Consider the following 22,216-nt stretch of genomic DNA (forward strand, 5'->3'; position numbering starts at 1 on the left):
AGCCTTAATCATTTTCCAGTATGAGTCGGTGAGTTGACTCGAGAATCACGATTCAGTTCGATGTGTGATCGAATCGTTTGGGCTGGTTTTGTGAACCGGTTCATTGACAAGATCTAAACAAAACGATTCGTTTACGAGTCGCACATCGCAATACGCCAGGGAAAGTGACGTCATAAAGGCAGTCGCCACATGCCTGCACTGTTTCACACAATGAATGGCATCTCCGTTACATTCCAGTCCATCAATAATCGGTTTCGGAGACGAATGAGTCACAATACGCAGTGCATTATGACTAAATATAAAACTGCAGGTTCACCTTCTTGAAAAAGGACCCGCCCAAAATTTGCTTGCGATGTAAAGACTATTCAAATGCCACGTTCGAGAAAGGCTCGAATAAAATAGAACATCGAATAGAATATATACGTTTGCCAGTGTTATGCAGTATGTATTTAGGGGTTAGATGGCAGGAACCTAATAATAAGGACATTAGCTTGCTTTTTTGATTTTTAATTTATGTTCACAATAATATATGGGGATGTGGCGACATCTGTCGGTCATGTTTCCAGGGGACGGAGAGAAATGATAAACTTACACATTTCAAAATTACTGCTGAATCAATCAATTAAAATGAAAGCAAATGGAATTTCAATAAGCGATATAAATATTCTTGTGCTTTTTGAAAAATAAATTGCTTGCAAATTTGTCATTATGCTGCATTACCCCTATATCTTGGATTCATTCTTTTTTTATTATTTATTTACATAATTGTTTGTTGGTCTCTGTGTTCTGCACATCAGGTTTTGAGTGGGGAAAAGCATTATTTGTGGATAAATTAGAGGGTTAATATTCGCTTATATTGAATAAGAACAGGGGCCTGTGCCATGAAGCCGGATTAGTGTGTTAGCCAGGTAAGTTTCAGTTTCGTTTTAGATACCATGAAATTAGCTCAACTTTTACCTGAATTCATTGCCATGGTAACCTACACTGTTAAGGGAGATCTCCAGTTTAAAATTCTGTTAACCTTTAACCAAGGCTTGTGATTGGCTGTCCACCATGATGTCACACATGCTCATGTTGTCATAGAACGTTGACGCTGAGCATCATGGTACCAACAAAGCTGGATTAGAGTGGTTTGGTTTTGTCAACTCAAAGCTAATCCTGTAACTCTGAATTTGTTCAGATACCATCATGATACAGGCCCCAGATCAACAAGGCTGAGAAATGAAAAAAAAAAAAAAAAACTGTGCTAACTGAAAGATTAGAAGAATGTTTATGTTGATGAAAAAAACTGAATACAATATTTGGCAATGAAATAACATTATGAGAAATTTACAAGCAATTTTAGTAGCCCTGCCATTTTTGACTGGGAATACCAAAAGTGTAACAAGGTGGGGTTAACATTAACTCTTTATTAATGTTAACTCATGTTAACCAATGAAACCTTGAGATATTATTATATTGATGGCAGGAGGGCAGTTTAAATCAGTGTGTAATACAAATATTATCCATTTTTTTCCAGCAAGTCCCATATTTGCATAATGTTAAAGGCACTTTCGTGTTTCGTGGCCAAACTGCACATTATTCATCACTATACACATTCATCATTTGGCATTAAGTGACATTGTGAGATGAATCAAAATCCAGTTATTTAGGGTTATTATTTAAAGTTTATATTGTACAGGCAAATTCAACAAATAATATTTGATGGAACAGTCTTATAAACTTTGTATCAAACCATGTATCAAAGTTATCTAACAATGTTGCACAATGTGTTGTGCAAGAACTGGCAAACATTACAGACGAAGAAAAAAAAAAAAAAAAGAAATCCCACCAACAACGTAATACAGAGAACATAAATTATTAGAAAAATAAAAGCATTTGCTAAACAGGCACATTAAAAAAAACATATTTGAAGAAAGGAGAATTCCTTCTCTCTCGTATTTAACCACTAACTTCCAGTGTTTTTAAGGTTTGTAAGAACAAAACTTTGTTATACAGACTTCCTTGGAGTCCTTATTTACACCAATTCCCCATTAAGAGGCAAGTAATAGCTGGAAAATATGTAGTCCACTATAAGTCCACCAGCTTTTTGGCAGTCTAGATCAGGCAACCTGAGATGGGAGTTTTGAGCGACGAGGGCTCCAGGTTCAGTCACTGTCACCACAGCTCACACTTCCGCTTGGGGTTCATGGCTGCGTCTGCCTTGCAGCCAAAGTGTGTAGAGAACTCACGGGAATTGGAGATGGTGCCGATGACCCGGAAACGTGACGGACTGTGGGGGTCAGTAATAACGCCCTCGTGAGAGCTTTCAGGTGTCCGCACTGAGCACCACACCTATAAAAAAAGGAAACATGGGGTTTTGTTAAAGCATAATGTGACAAAACTAGATTATTACATTATTAAAGAAGTGCTTGTCTGTGCAGAAGTCATTACTCTGATTATACGATTACGGTTTTTATTTCTATTTTATCTTTCAGGTTAGTCTTAATTTTGTCACGTTTGTTTTTTACTTATTGCTATCCCGTTGGATTTTTAGGTTTAACACAGGCAAGTTGCAAAGGTTTGAAGTATTATAATATCCAATATAAACAGTTATAAAGCGGTTCACCCAACAGTTCTGTGCATCGCTGAGCAACACCCTTAGCAACCACCGTTAGCAACATAAACGATCAATAATACAGCATAAAACTGTTCAGTGTATTATGCATTTCGGGAAAATTATTTAAAAACAGAGACAAATACTAGACCCCTTTATCTGCTAAATGTGTGAGCAGTAAAACAGCTAACACCTTTAAAACGAGTCAAAAATAAGTGCGATATAGTAAGCAAATATTGGCACAAACCTGAGCAAATCCTACAAAAAACAGCTGATGATTGGTCATTCCAAGGGCAGGCAGAGTGGCCTCCTCACCGTTCTTCTCGATCCAGTTTATATAGGCCTGCAAAGCAAGTGTGAAAACATGAGTCCGCTAATAATTCTCGCTCGCTGGGATCCTAAATAAACAGAGCCCTCGTGTCAACGGTTATTTTCCTCTCCATCAGAAAGGTTAACACAAGGTCTTCTCCGGCCATATGCTTTGCGCATCTGCTCTGTAACCTATGACTTTTCAACCAACGGAAAGAATCCGAGTGGCTGGAGGTAGAGCGGCCCGTCCCGAGCCACCTGTTGCACTGCGAGGCTTTTCAGCGAGATGGGATCGCGACGGCCCCAAAGCTACCAAAGCCGCCAACGAGAAAAATATAGAGATCGTAATGCCTTTCGTATCAGATTCTCATACGTCACGCGCCGTAGCTGTTTTCATGTTATGGAAAGTAACCATTGGTGTCTCGTCTCTTTATAACTCGCCGATGAACCAAACAATTCTGTTGATTGAATTAGATCGATTTAAGTTCTGGTTCTAGCAAAGTCTTGTTCCACAACAGGGTCTTCACAAACCTTATAAGCTGCCCTCAGGCCTCCGTTGTCAGCGATATTTTCTCCCAAAGTGTGTTTCCCGTTTAGAGGTTCTTTATTTATACTGTAGTTGCTGTACTGCTCCACCATGCACTGGGTCTGGTGTTTAAAAGCCTCCACTGAAGAATTTTGCCACCACTGACGCAAATTCCCTTCTTTATCATACTCTCTTCCTGTAGGACACATTGGAAACACTGTTTTAAAACACGCATACCTTGTATATTATTAAATGGTCACATACACATTACAAGATTACAGTTTTCTGTAACAAAAGCTGATTATTATTAGCTGTTTATTAACATTCACATTGTTACAAATTAGAAAGGACGGTACAATTGTTCATATCATATTATACCGTACATAAGAAAATCTAATGTAAATTCATTTAATTTTAGTGACTGAACAAAGTTCAATTGCAAATCAACAGATTACTTTTTTTGCTTTGTACGTAGTGTGATATTAATAATAAATGTGATAATATAAAGGTAGTATTAATATAAGGTAAATGAATTAATGAATGAGTGGCAGTATGCCACACTTGATTCTTTACTGAATTTGAGTTCAACTTTTAAACTGAGGTCAGTTGTTAGGAAGTAATCTGATCTGATTTTGGGCATCAGTTTGGATCAAATCTTGAAAATGAGTTCCAATCTTGGTTCCAATCCTGGATTAAATCCTTAATTAAATATTTTAGAGTTTGTGTCGTTCAAAACATTCTAGTAAGATTGGGATTCTTTTGATACAAAAGAACAGGATTATTCTGATCCCAGCGGAAAGGTGGATTTCATGAATTAAAATCTACTGCTCCAAATAAACGCAATAAATCCCCAAACAGCTGTCAATATCAAACAGAAAATATTACATTTAATAAAAAAACATTTTTAAATCACAGATTGTAAACTACATTGGTACAGTCATCAGAGATGGATCATTTAGTAATGATTTACGTAAATGTAATGCAAAACTAGAATGCAAAACATTGGCACCCATCACATTTTTTTTCCATCAACATGTCCCTTTAGTAATCCACATTTGGAAATCTGAAGAAGTGATCCAATCCAATTAATTTTTTTAAAAAATCGACACAAAGGTATGGTGCATTACCTGATCCTGGATAGCAAAACACAAGATTTCCAAATCCAGATTATTATCATCCAAATTAAACTTTTTGAACTACTGGTAACTACTGCTATAATACAGATTATAGAGTAAAAATTTAGTTACCTTGATCGTCAAAGGCATGGGTGAGCTCATGCCCCATAACCACACCTATACCACCGAAATTCATTGCTCTAGAAAACAACCAACACACAAGGAGATGAAGAAACGCGATATAACACTACTAAAGGGCAGGTTTTGTTTGTAAGAGTTTCTTACTTTGGCCAGGCATGGTTATAAAATGGAGCCTGGAGAATGCCTGCTGGAAGTACCATCTCATTCTTTGTGGGGTTGTAGTATGCATTAACTGTAGGTGGAGTCATGCTCCATCTGTGCAAGGACAGAAAACAGTCACTATATGAAAGTTTTGTCATCATTTGTTCACCCTCAAGCCTGTATGGTACTTTGAAAAATGACTATTTTACTTATACACTACAGTATTAGTCAGTGGGGTCCTATGTTGTTTTGTTTTCTTTTGTATTCCACAGAAAAGTAAAGTCAAAAAGGTTTGGAACGGCATGAGGGAGAGTAAATGACAGTTCTTAAAAAATATACAACAGAAACTAATTGTTTTCGTTGACCGAAATAAAATATAAATATTATATACGAATAATTTCATTTACACGTAACAAACTTGAGAAAAAAAATGACACCTTGGAAACTAATGGAATTAAATAAGTTTAAGCATTAAAATGACTTAAATATTCTAGATTTAAAATACTATTTATATATTTAAATAGTTAACTTTTTTTAATTAATACTTTTTTTTATTGTTAATTGTTAATAAATATATATTTTAACAAATAAAATATGAAAGTAGAAAAATCAAAGCTAATTCAAAATACACAAAAATACTTTTAACATTTTTTTTCGTTTGAGTAATCTATCCCTATAAGAAGAGGTGTGTGTCATCATCATGTGTGTGAGCTGGACTGGTACTCACTGATCTCTGTTGGGGGCTTTTCTCAGCTGGTTAGCAGTCACTCGTGCAGAGAAGTTGTAATAATTCATGACGTTTTGAAAGTAGAGATCTGAAACGACATCAAACTGATGCACAGTTTGGAGGCAAAATGTCAGTTTAGGCTTTCTGCAACATTAAACCACATTATTTCTTATGAGCCAAAATGAAGAAAACGCATACATACGTCATTAAACACCTTGTCCAGCTCTTTGGGTTTCATAATAAACTTTGGATAACCAACCATGTTGTATATTGCATCTGCCTAGACAAGTATAAGAAAACGAACACCATGAGTAAGAGGCATCGTGCGAGTGCAGATTATACAGTACTTTAACACCAGGTGGCATTAAAGAGCATCATTAAACATAAGATTTTGTGGGATGGGATTTTTAATTTTTGCCAATTTTTAAATAAGCAACCACCAATTCCAAGCTAATACAAATTAGGGAAAGTCTGATATTATAGCTAGGTGTTGATTTCAGCAAGATCCATCCCTGCAGGCGAAAGCAGTGAAAAACATCATGTGGGATTGTATTGTTGGTCCTCACCTTTTCTTTGGCTGCTTTTTTCGTCTCAGGATCCATCCAGCCGACAGTCTTCAGGCTGTCTTCAAAAGCCCATTTGATCTCGGAGACCATATCTTCAACCTGACAAGCATATCAGTTGAGAATACAGTGCATTGGCCTGGAGGAAAAGATTGGGGTGGTGTACAAAACATCACAAGACACTCACAAAAGCTTTGCTGTCTTCGGAAAAAGTAGCTTTGACAAAGAGCGCCCCAAGAGCAAAGCCCAGAGCGCTATCCGTGTCGCTGACGCAAAGTTTCCAGCGTGGCGTGCAGCTCTGGAAAACACAAAGGTGATATATTAACAACTAACATCCTCATTTGCACCCAACTCTTCTCGATGTGACATTTCACGTACAATTTACAGGTCTGAACGTCTGCAGATACATACAGTCCAGTTTCCATCTGTAGGAATTATTAGCGCTTGAGGAAATGATTGCAAGACATACATTTGCATGTAAGAAGCTAAACATAAGGGGCTTTTCCCATCTTCATCAGCAACACAAGACATTGCATTGTTTGAGTATGATGCCCAGAGACAAGACTTGTCGCCCATTCCACTTCTCATCTTAGAAATTGAGGTGCTAGAGATGACAGCTAATAGCTCCTAATGCAAGACTTTGGGAGTAAAACAAAGTTTTAGTTTATTACACACTAAGTGAACATAAAAATTCTAAATGGTGAATCAATGACAAAAGATTATGTGAATAATGGCTGAATTTTAGCATTTTAAGCTGCCACGTGATCAATTGATGTTTGTTTTACATTTTTGACTACACCCAGATATGTATATATTTGCTATGTAACAAAGAAATGTGTACAGTTTATATTAAGTTTAATAAAATGTTGATCGCAAAAATGCACAGGCACTGAATGGGCTATTTTTACAGTATTTTTAGTCATTTTGGGGTCTTGACAGCTTCATGTCACCATTCACTTTCACTGTATGAGTTTCAGAGAAGAGTATTTGCCTAACATTAATGTTCCTCAGAAGAAAGTCAGCTGCGGAACAACATGATTTCGTTTTTGGAATAACTATCACTTTAATAAAAGCTTTACCCACAATAACATACCAAACTGTGCTGAGGGTGGCTGTTGTTAAGGTTCCTCTCTCTGTCTCTTATCAAAACCCATCACACATACACACATCGCCCAAGGCTCTTTCATTTGTTATTTCAGCCTGACCCCAGCGGAAAGTGAGGCCGGGGCAACAGGATCTCCTCCTGATAAGAGTCTGAATAACGTGGCTCCCTGCAGAACAACACACTGCCTCTCCATACACACCAGCACTAATACCGCTTCATCTAAATGAAGTCTAAGAGAGGGTGGAGAAGAAGAAAGAAAGGCAAGGGCAACGAATCACTTCCCTCTCATGCTGACTAAGCACACTATTTTGTTTTAATATAAAATGACTTCTGCACCAAACGATCCTTGTAAGAGGAAGAATCAGTGTAGAGTAGTTTCTCACCCCCCCAAAATGTTAATATTTAGTCATTAGAGCTACACTGAAAACTTTTAAAAGTTTGGGGTCAGTAAGATTTTTTTGCTTACTAAGGCTTACTTTATTTACTATTATAAAATACAGTTTTTTTCTGCGTTCATTTGATCAAAAATACAGAAATGCAGTAGCTCTCAGATGTGTATCCATTTCTCTGACCTTGAGATGACAGACAGCTTTGATCTTCATTTCTCACCTTCTTGGTGCCATACATGACTTCAAGGAAGCGCTGCTCCGCATCTTGGAACTTCTGGTCTAAGATGGACACCATTTTCCGCACCACTTTCATGATCATGTAGTTATTCAAGACGCTGGGGAAGACACATTAGCCTTGATTTTAGCTAACGGACAATTGCATGCAGACTGGCCGTGAAAACCAACACAATTGTAGCCAATGTTGGTATACCTCTTGTTGGTGTTGCTGATGAGTTCTGAGACTTTCTGGAGATATTCCTTAGCGTACACGACCACGGGTTCAGAGTCATTTAGGGCAACAGGGGCGAATACTGCAGAGAGGAAAGGCATCCAATCTACTGCAGGAGCCAATATCTACAGCACAGACACAAACACATGACTGGTGTCTGTCATTGAAGGAAACATTTAAAGTACCCCTTTCTTTTGAGAGAAAATAACTATATACACTGTGCACTTTTACATTTAAATCTTTGCAGGATGTTTTCATTCACTCTGATCTGCATTACACACTGCATGAAAAATCCATAATAGTGGTTCACAACTGGTTTTGTTTTAAGAACCAGGTTTGAGTCTGTATGATTTTTATATAAAGAGAAAAAAAAATGAATACTTTATTCAGCAAGGACGCATTAAACTGGGCTATTTCAAATAAATACAAAATTCTATTCATAAAAATATAAATTCATATAAATAAAAAAAATACAATAATATAGCACAAAAACATTTCATAGTATTTCTGTTCATCAAACAAATACATCATTGCTTTAGAAAAATGGTAGTATAGGTTGAACAGAAAAGTGGAATCATTTGTATGTTTATCTATTGAAAATCAATCTGCCCATGTTAGTATTTAATTAATTTTACTTTTCAGTCAAGCGACAGATGAATTTGTATCCAAGTACAGTTGGATATTCTATTAGAACTATGAATTTCATTACTTGCATTCAACATTTCAGAACAGACATGTCACCATATTTGGGTCATGACCAACCAGTGTAGAATCATAGATTTCACTCCAACAGTAGTACAGTAACTGAGCAGTACTCACAGCTAACTCTTTGGCTTGAATTTTATGGTAAATTTTCATCTCGTCACGCCGCTCTTCCTGAGGGACTGTAATGTTTGCCAGGGCTGTTTCAAAGTCTATGATCTCCTGCATCATCTTCTGAGAGGTCTCCTCTGAGCCGCCCAAAAGGATCCCGAGCTCCACCAAGAAACTAAAGTATGCGTTTAAATACTGACAAAAAAATAGGAACGCAAGCTTTAGACCACAGCAGAACATTTCACACATCCATAAACGGCACGTTTACAACAAGTTTACCTTTTCATTGGCTGTCTTATTGAGATAGTATTCCCTAGAAGGAAGTCCCAAACCTGATTGATCCACCTGTGGAAAAAGAGGAATCGGAGCATCAGCTGCGTTTCCCCGCATTTCCATTTATCAAGATACAAAGCCTGTTATAATATATCCTGACAGCCAACATAAAACATGATATGATATCTAAAACAGCGCAAAGGCTACTCTAGACATTTAAGGATTTATGTTATAGTGATCAAAAAATATATAGAACTATAAGTCTTCCCACCTGGATGATGTTGCTGTTGGAGCTTTTTGAGTCTGTGCTGACAAAAACTGTGAAAAAGGGGGAGGTTCGGAAGTTGGCTGACACAGTCCGTAAAACCTCCTGGAAGTTATCTTTCTCCCACGGGCCTTTCAAGCCCCAACCTCCTGTCTGGAAAAACAATCTTCCATTATTAAGAATTATATCCCAGAATAAGAGTAAAAGAAGGTTTTCATTAGCGCCGATATATTTGAGTTTCACATTTTTTAATAAGGTTTGTGCGTGCATCTCAGGTCACCTGATTGATGAGATCCTGGAGTGGTTTTGCCCCGAGTGCTTCAATTTTATTCTCGTTCATACAAGCTTGGTAATACCACTGGGCTTTTTGTTCCGCTTTGCTCAAGCTCTTCATGCTGGTATTCTCTGAATTTAACAAAAAAAACGTTAAATGACAAGAACCTTCACGAATAATCAAAGCAAAGTGAAACAAAGCCTGTAAGTTGGTAGGAACATTTATTACTGCTTTACTTATAGGGAAATATTTATTGAAAATATGTGAAAAAATTTAAAATCTGCTATGCAAAATCAAATGAAGAAAAATAAGAGGACGTGATATCATTTACAAAATGTAAATTCAGACACAGAAAATGTTATTTACTGAACCCTTATACTGGATAAATATATATTTTTTCAATTTTGCAAAATAAAGAAAGCTAGATATACATGTAGTTATATATAATAACTAAAGTTATGCATATTTAAATAAATATTACTTAAAGTTTTTGTTTAAATATGAACTTTCTGTTACACATTGAGACATGAATGACCTTTCTGGACTGCACTTCTTACCTAATAAGTTCTTCATAATGGCCATGTTGTGCTCCCACAGGTTGCTGAAAGGACCCCAGCGGGACTTGCCTTCAGGTAACGGGTTTTTCCTCATCCAACCCCCGCAAGCAAAGTTGTAGAAATCCTGGCAGGGGTCCACTGAACGATCGAGAGCCCCTAAAACCGTACTTGCCACAGTAACGCAAGGCTCTGACAGGCACATTCCCGGATGTGCTGTTAAAAACAATATATGTATATTAATAACATACTGTGGTTCCAAAACAAATAAGAGAATCTTCCTGATGTCTCTTTCACGCAGTGTATTTTACACCAGGGTAATCATAAATGGGATTTTAGTGTGCTTTCGATACTGTAGCTCATGCAGCATTCAAGCTGCACCTCATAAATATGTTCTGAACATCTCTTTGAGGAAGATCCCGGGACATGAACCCATCTGGAGCTATTCACTTATCAAGGGCTGATGCCAAAATCTGGTTTCTGAGAAAAGGACTGTATTTATTCAGGGTCCTGATCAAATGAAGAGGCCACACAAAACGCCTCTAGCTGTGACCCGTGGAGGGACATCGATTAAACCCAAGGGACTGTGTTTTCTCTCCACTGAATACCAATTCTAACTGGAAAGTAACCCCTGAAAATTAGCACATCTGGGTGATATGCAAGCTGTTATGGCAAATATTTGTAACAACATTAGTCCTTTGCAGCAGCCACCTGGACATGTTCCTGGACATGTTAAGAAAACGTAATTTACAGGCAAGCATGTCTTTGTGTTCACTTTGGCCTGAAGGCTTTGAGGTTAGGCATGCTTCCATTGAATGAGGTTATGCAAGTATTAAGTTTAATATTGGAAATAATTGGGGTTAAAGGGCACTGTTTTTATTCAGCTTGTGGATGCAGAGAGAATGCAGCTACAATAGATTCACTGTAAGCTCTTCTAAGAAAACCATTTGGCCCAAAAGATGTATCCCTAGCTCCTAATCTGAAGAGATAAGACCAAGAAACCTCCTGAGGGAGGCTAAGGAAATTAGAGGTAAACAGTCTGACACAAAGTTGTTGTTCTTTCATACATCGATTTGTCATGGTTGGGCAACAGTGGATGGCTGAATAGCAGGAAGTGGCATTCGGTTCACTCTACAATAATATCTTTTATTTGCAATAAAAGTGAGTAAAGGGAGGTCCAGAGCATATACAGTCTGTACTGTAAATATAACAGGACGGACTATGAGAAAATCCTGGTTTAATTCAGGTATTTAAACAAACTAAAAATCTGACAAACTGCAGGGTAGTCCTACAATTAAATTTTAATATATCAGTAGTACATTTAATAATACATTTATATGTGGGTCAAAGACGTCTAGCATTAATGTCAGCATCGAAAGAAATGTACAAAATGATTTTATGTCTACACTACATCCTTAGTGTGTGTCTTCTGTGAATCAGGGAAAAATGTATCTTATGTATTTTTTGTTCAGAAAAAACAAAATTGCTCCTTTGACCCGTGTTCAATTTTATACACACAGACATATATGTAAAAGCTACTTAGAAAGTAAGTCCCGTTATTTGAAATTAGCACATATAAACTGACATACTAGATTTATTTTGAGTTCTGAATGCAAATTCTGCAATAAACCTTAATGCTAACAACACGTGTATGCAATATTTGTATCATCAACTCACATTCTTTGTAGTGTAGACCCAAAGTCATGATGCAAATGAACAAGGCCACGGACAGAGCACACACGATGACCACTAGTTTCTTCTCAACGTGGGTTTTCTCCGCCCAACACCGAAGTCCCAGACCACGCTGAATCCCCACCTAATAATCATAAAAGAAAGGTTACCACAGAATAAGGGTTAAGACTGAAATCAATATCCCTGCAAATGAGCAATGTTACATAGATGACGCACATGACACGAAACATACTCCAAAGGAGGGTCTTTGGCAAAGAACTGGTTCTCGAGGGTAAAACATTTATTTTGTGTTTCTTAATGAAAGTGATATCTTTGACATTTTGCATAACACTGCGCAGGTTTTAGATTGTATTTCATGGGAAAATGATATATGATCATGTCCAACAACAATATTAAACTTTGGTGGGACCCAACACCATTTCTTCTCCAGTTCTTACAGATCAAATGAAGAATGAAAGGATGATCTCAAATAATGAAAAAGATCTTTGCTGAACACTTCATGAGAGTTTTTTTTTACCAAAACCAACACTTCTGTATTTTAATCCTATCTGGAACAGCGGACTGTTTGCTTGCATTGTAAGTGTGTTACTGTAAGCAGTAATTTTGCCAATTGATGGCTTATTACAAATGCCATCTACAGGAAGTAACTGGTATTTAACCCAGAGCATTCCTATAAGAAATATCTGCATCTAATTAAGCATTAAACCCTTAGGAAAGAAGCTTACCCATAACAACACAGTGATAAACTTCCTACTTTCTAAGAAAGGCTCTCTTCTAGGAAACAGTGTCAACTCTGTTCTGCCAAACACATTGCTACTCAAACCTAACCGTTGGAAAGAAACATTCAAAATGAGATAACTCCTATGCAAATACCTCCCATGCAAAATTATCTGGCCCGTGGTATTAACATTATATCCACATACACATAAAAAAATTTGTATGACTTTTCGTTAAAAGAAAAAAAAATGCAGAAAAGAATGCTCAAAAAGGCTGCATTCACACGTCTAAAAACTACAGAAAAACTGTAGTGAGTTTCCTACTGTAATATTTTAAAATCCTTTGTAAATCCCTTTACTGTCAGTTTTTTTGTTCAATTTAATGAATAAAATGATTCATTTCATTAAAAAAAATCATTAACACTTTACAATAAGGTGTGATTTTTTCACATTTAGTTAATGTATTAACTAACTTTAACAAACAATGAACAATGCATGTATTACACCATTTATTAATCTTTATTAATGTTAGTTAATGAAAATACAGTTGTTCATTGTTTATCCGTGTAAGTTCACAATGCATCAACTACAGTTACGAAGCACAACTTGTGATTTTAATAATGCATTAGTAAATTCTGAAATTAACATTAACTAAGACTAATAAGTGCTGTAGAAATATTATTCACATTTGCTAACGTTGTTAACGAGTGAACCTCATTGTAAAGTGTTACCAAAAAGTCTTACTGACCTCAAACTTTTAACAAAATAACAATCAAACTTCGTATGTTTCTTTTAGACACTTGATCCTTAAATGAAACATACTTGAGAACTCCATAGCCAAAAACTCCTTCCCTCTGATTGATTCTTTCTTGGTTTAGATTCTGTAAATAAGGCTTGCGAATTTCATAATCGATCAGCTCTTCTCAGAAAAGGTACAAGACAAACTACATAAATCATCTCAAATCAAGTTTACTGAGCCAACAGAGTGCACTTTAAGTGGCCAGCTGCCCAGCTGTGCGATTGCTCAGCTTCGTTTGGATGCATGCAGTGTAACTGTGTTTGTATGTGTTGTGTGGCTTCGCTAAGCTTTACTGCCTAACTCCTAATCTGGTCTCGCAAGGGTCAAAGAGAGAAGAGGGAGAAAGTAAAACAGACCGTAAGATGGTTTCAATAAAGGCACCCAGAACATTTAATACCCCGAATGATCCAGAGAAAATATTTTAGGAGTGGTTAAAGGATAATGAAGTTCTGGTTCTCACTATTAAAAATGAAAAAGACCAATATGGAGTGAGAACAAGAACATATTTGGATTTCTATGTGGTTGCTTTCAAAATACATCTTATGCCTTCTGCAGACCATATAAATAAATAAATAGGACCACTTAACTTTGTGATTGCTATTAGTATGTAAGAGACTTTCACCCAGCTTTTAACTGGTTTTATTCAAGTTATATATATATGAGATCTAATATGAGTCAAGTAGATTATATTAGTTTACACACACACACAAATATTAAGGTTAAAACCTGGTGGAAGTAGTTCTGTATGGTAACAATGCCGTATTACTTTTATTGTGCACTATATCAGTGGTTGTCAGGTGAATCAGGAGTGTTTGATTAAAGAGAAATGCACTAGTTGACCTATAATGTATTTAAAATCATTTAAAATAATTTAAAAAAGTGAAGTAATTCATATAATGCTATATAGATTTTTTTTGTGCCAGTTTTAAATTTTTTTCAGGTTGAGATATCAATCATTAGAGCATTTTCCATTCTTAACAATATGTTCATTAAGTAAATAAAAAAATATTTAGAACATGGTTCCCCAAATCTTGCCCTGGGGGTCCAATGCACTAGAGTTTAGCTCGAACCCTGATAAAACTCACCTACCTGTGATTTTCTAATGTTCCTGAATGCATGCTAACCCAAAGGATAGCAGGAAAGTGGATCTTGCGGGCCAGAATTAAGGATCCCTGATGTAAACGTTGTCAAGTGCAATTTATTATTTCTAAATCATAGTTTTACTTGTGGTTTAAAATTCATTAGGCTCTTGATACGAAAATATGAATCAAAAATGGTGTAACAAAAATGTAGCTAGCATTTGTTTAGACAAACACACACACACACACAAAAAAATGTAGTTATCAGAAGTAAACAGAAGTGTCAGGCATATTCACATGACACAAAATAGAAAAATTCTGGGTTAAAAATGAAAGCTTCAAGTGAATGAGAAAAAGAGTTATATTCAATAGTGCTAACACACAGCGAATGTCTGACAGGAAAACCATGAGGAAGTAACTTGAGATAGTGTCCTCGTCTTCTAGTGGAATCACTTAAGAGTTTTTAAAGAGATTGTTTTAAAAATGGGTCACTATCTTATATACAAGTACACATACATCAAAAAAGCATAAGTTATAAAAAAAATGGTTTTTAAAAAAAAAATTAACTCTTACCTGCATGGTAGAGGTGTGGTAGATCCCATCGGAGCCGGTGTCCAACAGTTCCTCTTCGTCCAGTGTGGCTCGTTTGTATGTTGACATCTGAAATGTTAAATGAAGAATAGACTCCCTCAGTGATTCCATAATTAAACCAAGTCTTCTGAAAATGTTTCAGCAGCTTTTGGGAATCTTGTCGACGTTTATCCTCTTGAATTCCATCAGGAGAAGATTGTGAAGCTTTTCCCCAAGGACTAGAGAAAACTCTCGGCTCAGCGTCTCTTGTGCTGGGTGATCTGAGTGTGAATGGGGTTTCCTCTTTCACCCCCCTTTCACCTCATCCCAAGCCAAATTTCCAACCCCCCAAAGTCAGCTACACCTAGGAAATAAGCTCCAGAGCATGGTCAGCTCGATCTTCACAACAAACATGTGTTAGGAGATTTCAAAGCGCTTTCGTTAGTGCAGCTTGCCTAGTTAAGAACCCTAAACAAGGGATTCTTGGGAAGCTTGAACTCCTTCCAGTCTGCGACAACACTAGCGTCAGTAAAAAGGCAGGAACTTGTGAAAAACAGGAAGGAGAGAGGACCTGATGAACATACGTGAGGGAGAGTGAGGGTGTGTGTGTGTGTATACGCATGTAAAAGAGAGAATGTGTGCATTCCACAATGGGCTTTCATTTAGAACTGGGAGGGAACTGTTAGAGGTGAGTTTCCGCCCTCTCATTCCTATCCATAGGACATGACAAGACAGGGGGCGGAGTTTCTACAAGGCCCCTCCCAATACATGTTATTCAGTTGAATAGCTATCTAAAAGCGTGACAGTCAGTATTGCTGACTGTGTTTATAAACTTAAATTCCATACATTGTTTTTGAATCTTTGTGTGAATTTTTATCATATCAAAGTCATATATATATATATATATATTTATTTATTTATTATGCATGTATGTATGACAACAACAACATAAACAAATGTTACTGCGCATGACTGCTTCTGTGGCCCTAACTTAGTCGGAACTAGTTGAGATCTTATGAAGTGAGCATATATCCTAATCCACATAAATGCTGCCCTTTATGTGTTTGCCATATGTCGTATTTATGTTATGTTCACCGTGTGCTGTATGTGATATGAGTGTTACTTAATAAAGTTGTCAGCCTAAAATTGGCTATCAATCTCTGCTTTCCAAGATACCGGCTTTCACAAAACCCATATCGATCGACCACTATATGTGATTTCGTACAGATTTGCATGAATATATTGTCCAGCCCTGACAACAGTTCAGTAAATAAGACAATATGGTTATATTTTTAATACATACGTGTATTGTTGTTTCGTGCACAACACACCGGTTTAGTTTCTGAATGAATCTGCGTTTTAAATGAATCGCGTAAACCGATGATTCAAAGATACATTTATGAAAAGAGCCATTTACTGAATAACTCAATGAATCAACCATTTGAAGACATTTACCGCCATCTGTTGGCAGATTTAAATTCTTATTAGTATAACTTCACATAAAAAAAAAGGTTTACCCAAACAAAATTCTGTCATCAGTTACTTTTGGTTACCAATGACTTTCATTGTCTATAAAAAAACACACAGGGATATTTTCCAAATGATCTTTTTTTATGTTACATGGTTTATCTTAGGCCATTGTAGCCTAAATGTTTTTGTGTAATAAATTTTTATATTGCATCAAATAAAAAAGAAAAATCGTCTTGGGTCTTGTCAAAGCCAAGCATCTATCACAAGGCCTCTGTTGCATCTGAACAGCAGACAAATATGTTCACTTCGGCCAAGCACGTAAAACACAATTCAGACAAGCCAAAATAGATTAACCACAAAATGACCAGTCCAAACATATGCACACTCAGAGCCGCACAGTTAGCATATTGAATAGCATTTTTTTGGCCAGGCGCACTTCTCACGACCTCAGAGGGGTAAAGCCCTGTCATTTGATGACCCTGATAGGGCGGGGGAGTAACACATGAGGGTATTGACAGAAATTGACAAAGCTAAATTTCTCGGAAAGTCCCTTTGGCATTTACTAAAAGACATTATAAGCTTAATTTGTTATGGTGTCAATTGGAAATTATGAGACAAATATTACACACATACACACAGTAAGTCTTCAAAAAAAATTTCCCTCAGTGTCACAGCCTATTTAAGATACTTAAGATATGTATTTTGTAATATATCATATGTATTTTAGAAAGTAATTTTCACACATATAAGCAGACAATAATTTCTTAAAAAAAGAAATAAAAATAAACAAATAAATAAAATGTAACACACACCCACACAGCATTTATACACCCAACAAGGCACGTATCAAATTTCCTACACTTTCAAAGAACAATATAAAAAGTAAATAAAAATTTAATTTTATTATTTTGTTGCAAGAAAAAAAAAAAAAACGTTTAACAAAATAATAAATGAACGGTTGAATGGTTAAGCGAGATAAAACAGCCAATGCTAAACTAAAGTATATTTTTCTTTCACTTGGTTGTGCTGAGAAAGGGCTTGATGTCATGTCCTGGATTTTATGGGATGTCCTATTACTTTAATAGGGGAAAAAACAATGTGGCAACAGGTAAGGAACGGGACACAGATTTATGGAAAGTGGCTCAAATATTAATACGTATCCTTCATACTCATACTAAATGTACCAATGGACTTCAGGCATAATTCTATTCAAAGCCAGACTCATGGACTCTTTCCTGGCAGGTCTGCCCCAGCAGATGTGCAGTCATGTAGCTGCCAACAGCATGTCAGCAACCAGCAGTGACAATGGACCCTTCCCTTTACGTCTCTTTCCAGTGACATGACTCATTGAAAGTTTGGCTTGGAGGCTCACAGAGACCTGCCTGTATCCGGTCTAGGGCTTTGGCTTGAGGGCCGTCTCAACCATCTGTCAGCCCCAGATCGAAGCAAGGCGCAGGTGTATAGAATCGCAGAGCGCTGATTCTATCCACGGTGAGGATGGATTCATTGCCTCTTTCCCATAGCCTGCCCTGCTTTAGTATTTACTAAAGGCCGATCTAGGATCGTTTCTAGCGTTTTCCATGCTCGTATAGAAAAAAAAAAGGAAGTCAGTCCCAGCGCAGAGTGAAAGACACAATACAAAATATGCCAAGATTCCTAGACCAAGTCTCAAATGCTGCCTTTCAGTAAGGCAGTAAACCGCAGCTATGAGTCAGAAATACGCCACTGATCCTGTGAACCGTCCAATTGTTTAAGGCACGAAAGCATTTCCCTGCTATGACTAAAGCATTTGTTTGCCACTGTGCTAATATGTGAAAGCGAATGCACACTATTTGCGAGTATGTGTGTGTGTGTGTGTGTGTGTGTGAGAGAGAGAGCTCATTTCATTCCACACCTGAGTCAGAGACTTGGATATGGCCTAATTCCTGTTCACGTGCCTCTTTTTAACACATATTTTTGGTTTAAGTCATCCAATGTCAATCTAAGCATTAAAGTTCAGGTTTTGATTTTTACGCAGGGCAGAAGAAGCACCTAAATAAAGAAGCATGTCTGATGTTTGGTAACTCTGACACATGATCTTCTAGTTCCGTCACGCATTACTTGGGGTCATTCCCTGGTGGTAAGAGCAATATTATCATACACCCTGTTAATACTTTCAGTAGTTTGAGAGCAAGGGCTTCATATACATGCTCAGATAAAACACTAAAATAGTTTTTACTTACGTTAGCCAAGTTATGACTGCTCCATACCTGCTCAAAACTCAGTGTTAAGACATAATGCTGTATAAAAAAAACAGACTAAATTATGCCTGCTCTGACCCACTTTAGACCCCTCTTATACAGTATTGACACCTATAAGCGGAAATGTGCGTACACAGAAATCTGTGTAAATGGCAGTGCAAAAAATCCCATCTTTGCCATATAAATTTGGAGTACAATATCGGAGACTGTGGATTTAAATCAAAATACCTGACAGGAAATGATGTAAAGAGGGCTAGTTTTTTTTGTCAGCTGAAACTCTTTGACCTTTTTCGAAATACATCCACATGTTCACTCTTTAGTAAGCATTTCATTTTGATTGGTTTTAATTTAAAATGAGTTATTTCAATTGTACTTTATCATTTAAATAAATATTGGCCTTTCATAAATTCATAAAACAAAACCACCTGCAGTCCCCTCGAAAAATGGTTAGTGCAAAATGTTGAAGTATAGGTGATAAGAGTTAAAGGGTTAACCCCAAAATGAAAATGCTGCCATTACTTACTCTGATGATATTTTGAGAAATATCTGAAGTGTTTTTTAAAGAACATTTTGGTTACCAGCATTCTTCTCCACAGAAAACAGAAAGTCCTACATGTTAGGACATAACATAAGGGTGGCAAATACAGACAGTATTTTAATTTTTAGGTGAACCGTCTCTTAAGAGTCTGTCACAAGCTCCCCTATGATTCTGTCATCACTATAACAGGCAATAAAACACAAATCATGCAGTACAGAAAACGGCTGTAAAAAAAAAAAAAAAAAAAAAAAAAAGGAGCAAGAAAAAGGTAAAAATAACAATGTGAAAAGTCGTGTCTATCCTGTAACAAAAAAAGCTAAATTATGCATTTCTGCAAAAAAAAAAAAAAAAAAAAAAAAAAAAAAAAATCACTTTCCCACATCTGGTGACGGTTCACAGGTTGGTTAACTGGTTAACTGGTCAAGGTTAAGCTCACAGTTAACTAAACAAACCAGTATACATCACCCATGAACATGTCAGCTGTCTCAGAACTTCAGATTTCTACATTTCATAACACATCCTAATCAGGGATTAAAAAGATGGAAATCCGCAGAGGAGAGGACTAACAACAACACGCTGATCTCCGCTCTGGAACATATGACAACATGAAGTCTCATGATAATGACAAAGGTCACAACTTCTGGCGTCAGAGATTCCCCGCTGCAGTCTTCCTCTCTAGGATTACACTAGAGATAAACATTTAAACCATTGGACAACTTAATCTCTTAAAGAAACTGCAAAACGTGGCTAATCATCATGTCAATACGCATCCTGTACTCAGAGTCTGGTTTAGGCCAGAAAGCTTTCTTGAAAGCACGCTTGCGGTCACTCGATTAACAGTAGATGGATTTAATATCACATAAAGGTCTATTATGCGTGATAAAATAATACAGTTAAAATTATTTTGACAAAAAGCATAAACCTGTCTATCCCTGATCCAAACATTAAGCGCATAAGCATTATTGGCAATATGTGCATAAACATCAGGGCACATGAACGTTAAGCTTAATATATTTATTTGAAGCTCACAGGACTGAAGGATCCTCAAACCAGACTATGTTTACAGCCTTGTTGTTAGTCAGCAGGCACAACTGTGACTTTGTTGCCTTAGGTAGACTTCTCATGATGAATTCTAGGTAATGAGTAACCTCTGTTTAAACTAATGCAGCACACGGAACTAACTAGTTCAGTTCCATTTTCACAGTAACGTAGGTTTACTTATTAGAACAAATATAGGTGATAAATGCCAGGGAGTGTTTATTTAAGAGTAGGTTAGTTAAATAAACAGGTTTACGTATCACCACATGAATTCACGTGCATTTAGAGACAGAAATACGAAGCACGACTGTTTACTGATATATTAAATTACACTTATACAGCTTTATCTGCAGATTATACAACACACCTTGAGCAGTGCAGTAACATGCCAGCAACTGTTATTTTGACACACAAGAAAACGTTCCGTGTCCTTACCATTATATGTATTACTCTCTCTCTCTCTCTCTCTCTCCTAGGCGGCTGTCCAATTATTTTTTATAATCTCTATTTTGCAAACCAGTATTCCCTCGTTGACTCGACACAACGTGCACGCGACTGTACACAGTTTAACCGCAAGACACCCGTCGGGATTATAATAGTAACTTCAGTCAACCAATCATATTCCAAAGCAGGTTCCCTCTTTCAACTTCTGACCAATTGTATTTCAGATGGGGGCGGGACATTGGTGACAGCTCAATACTGATAACAGGAATAGTGGGCGACTACAAATTTTTTTATTGTTTTTATGTGAACTTCCTGTCATATAGTGCCACAACTGCATAACCAATATCAGATTTTGTTTAAATTACATCGTTTGATTACGACCGTAAACTGCTGTGTATTAAACGTATATTTTTCCTTAAAAGCTAATTGTTAGTGTAAGAGAAAATCGACCTGTGTGGAAATAGCTTTAATAGCAGCCTAGGCTGCAGTACATGTGGATTTAATTTAGAGATTCGAATCTTTTGAATCGGTTCACTACAAAAGATTCATGAGGCGAAAGCTGTGCCCCTTTTGTTCAGTCCGTCAGCAGGATCGTTCACGTTGCGTTTATTAATGTGATTCAGTTAGTGGCTGCATTCAGACTCAAAGCCCTTTCAACGAAGCAGGTCAAACCAACAATATACAGCAAGTACTGTTTTTGCATTATAAGTGTCAGGTTTAGGGTTGAGGTACGGGTAAAATGTTTATTAAAAATATTAGAAGGTGTAAGTATTAGATCTAACGGTGCATTAAATGGCTCATTTGAGAGGCATATGCCAGTAGAGCTTCTTTTATATAATTTAGATATTAAAAAGTAAAAAGGCAGCTATAGTCAAATAAATATTAATTTTACGCAAAACCTTTCACAAAGGTTCTGCGATTCATCCCGTGAAAACATGATGTCAGCATTTAAGTATTTATCGCGAAAATGCTATGTGAAAGGTATTAGGAGGTTTATGTGGATTATTGCGAGGCCATAGATTTTCACAGCTGGAAAACACCGGGAGGCAAATGCCCACAGCAGGTCATTGGCCGATTACCAGTCGTTAGACCTTAATCGAGCCGCGTTGCTCTCCGATGGACAACCAAGCGCATTATTGCGTTCATACTGACATCTTGTGGCTAGTCTGTCAGAATGTAGATGAACTAGCCTTTCTGGTAGAGAGTTCAAACAGAAAGCTCAAGGCAAGTGCTGGAGGTAATGTTAGGTGAACGCAAACAGCGTGTCATTAGCGCACGGAAATCAAAATCAACGAGTGATATTTTTTTTTTATATGAAAAGTCCTCAAGCGACCTTGTTGTTAGCAGGCTTATACAGACTTGTGACTTTTTTGCCTTAGGGAAACACCTAT

General features: G+C 36.9%; 1 protein-coding gene across 2 annotated transcripts; it reads right to left on the bottom strand.

Annotated features, from left to right (window-relative positions):
• Positions 1-1,256: 1,256 nt before the first annotated feature.
• ece1 (endothelin converting enzyme 1) lies at positions 1,257-20,954 on the bottom strand. 2 transcript variants are annotated; one of them, XM_043251316.1, is made up of 19 exons: positions 20,817-20,954; positions 15,099-15,185; positions 11,917-12,055; positions 10,243-10,455; positions 9,692-9,816; positions 9,418-9,564; positions 9,153-9,218; positions 8,880-9,068; positions 8,043-8,185; positions 7,833-7,947; positions 6,306-6,416; positions 6,122-6,220; positions 5,758-5,835; positions 5,556-5,659; positions 4,832-4,942; positions 4,679-4,746; positions 3,437-3,627; positions 2,844-2,939; positions 1,257-2,334 (listed from the first exon to the last, which is right to left on the bottom strand). In XM_043251316.1, exons 1-19 carry the CDS (start codon positions 20,817-20,819, stop codon positions 2,158-2,160), a joined length of 2,262 nt encoding a protein of 753 aa, XP_043107251.1. In that variant the 5' UTR covers positions 20,820-20,954; the 3' UTR covers positions 1,257-2,157. The 2 variants fall into 2 exon arrangements, with proteins under 2 accessions (XP_043107251.1, XP_043107250.1); XM_043251315.1 differs by lacking the exon at positions 20,817-20,954 and having other exon boundaries at positions 15,099-15,721.
• Between the last annotated feature and the right edge of the window lie 1,262 nt (positions 20,955-22,216).

Source organism: Puntigrus tetrazona, chromosome 11 (genome assembly GCF_018831695.1).
Source record: "Puntigrus tetrazona isolate hp1 chromosome 11, ASM1883169v1, whole genome shotgun sequence".
In the NCBI taxonomy this organism is placed as follows: Eukaryota; Metazoa; Chordata; class Actinopteri; order Cypriniformes; family Cyprinidae; genus Puntigrus; species Puntigrus tetrazona.

Coding starts and splice junctions, on each gene's coding strand:
- ece1 (XM_043251315.1), bottom strand. CDS start 15,227: ATGGAATCACTGAGGGAGTCTATTCTTCATTTAACATTTCAGATGTCA. Junction 9,565..9,691: donor TCCAGGATCTCATCAATCAG/GTGACCTGAGAT, acceptor TTGTTTTTCCAG/ACAGGAGGTTGGGGCTTGAA. Junction 4,943..5,555: donor AAAGCCCCCAACAGAGATCA/GTGAGTACCAGT, acceptor GTCCTTGCACAG/ATGGAGCATGACTCCACCTA.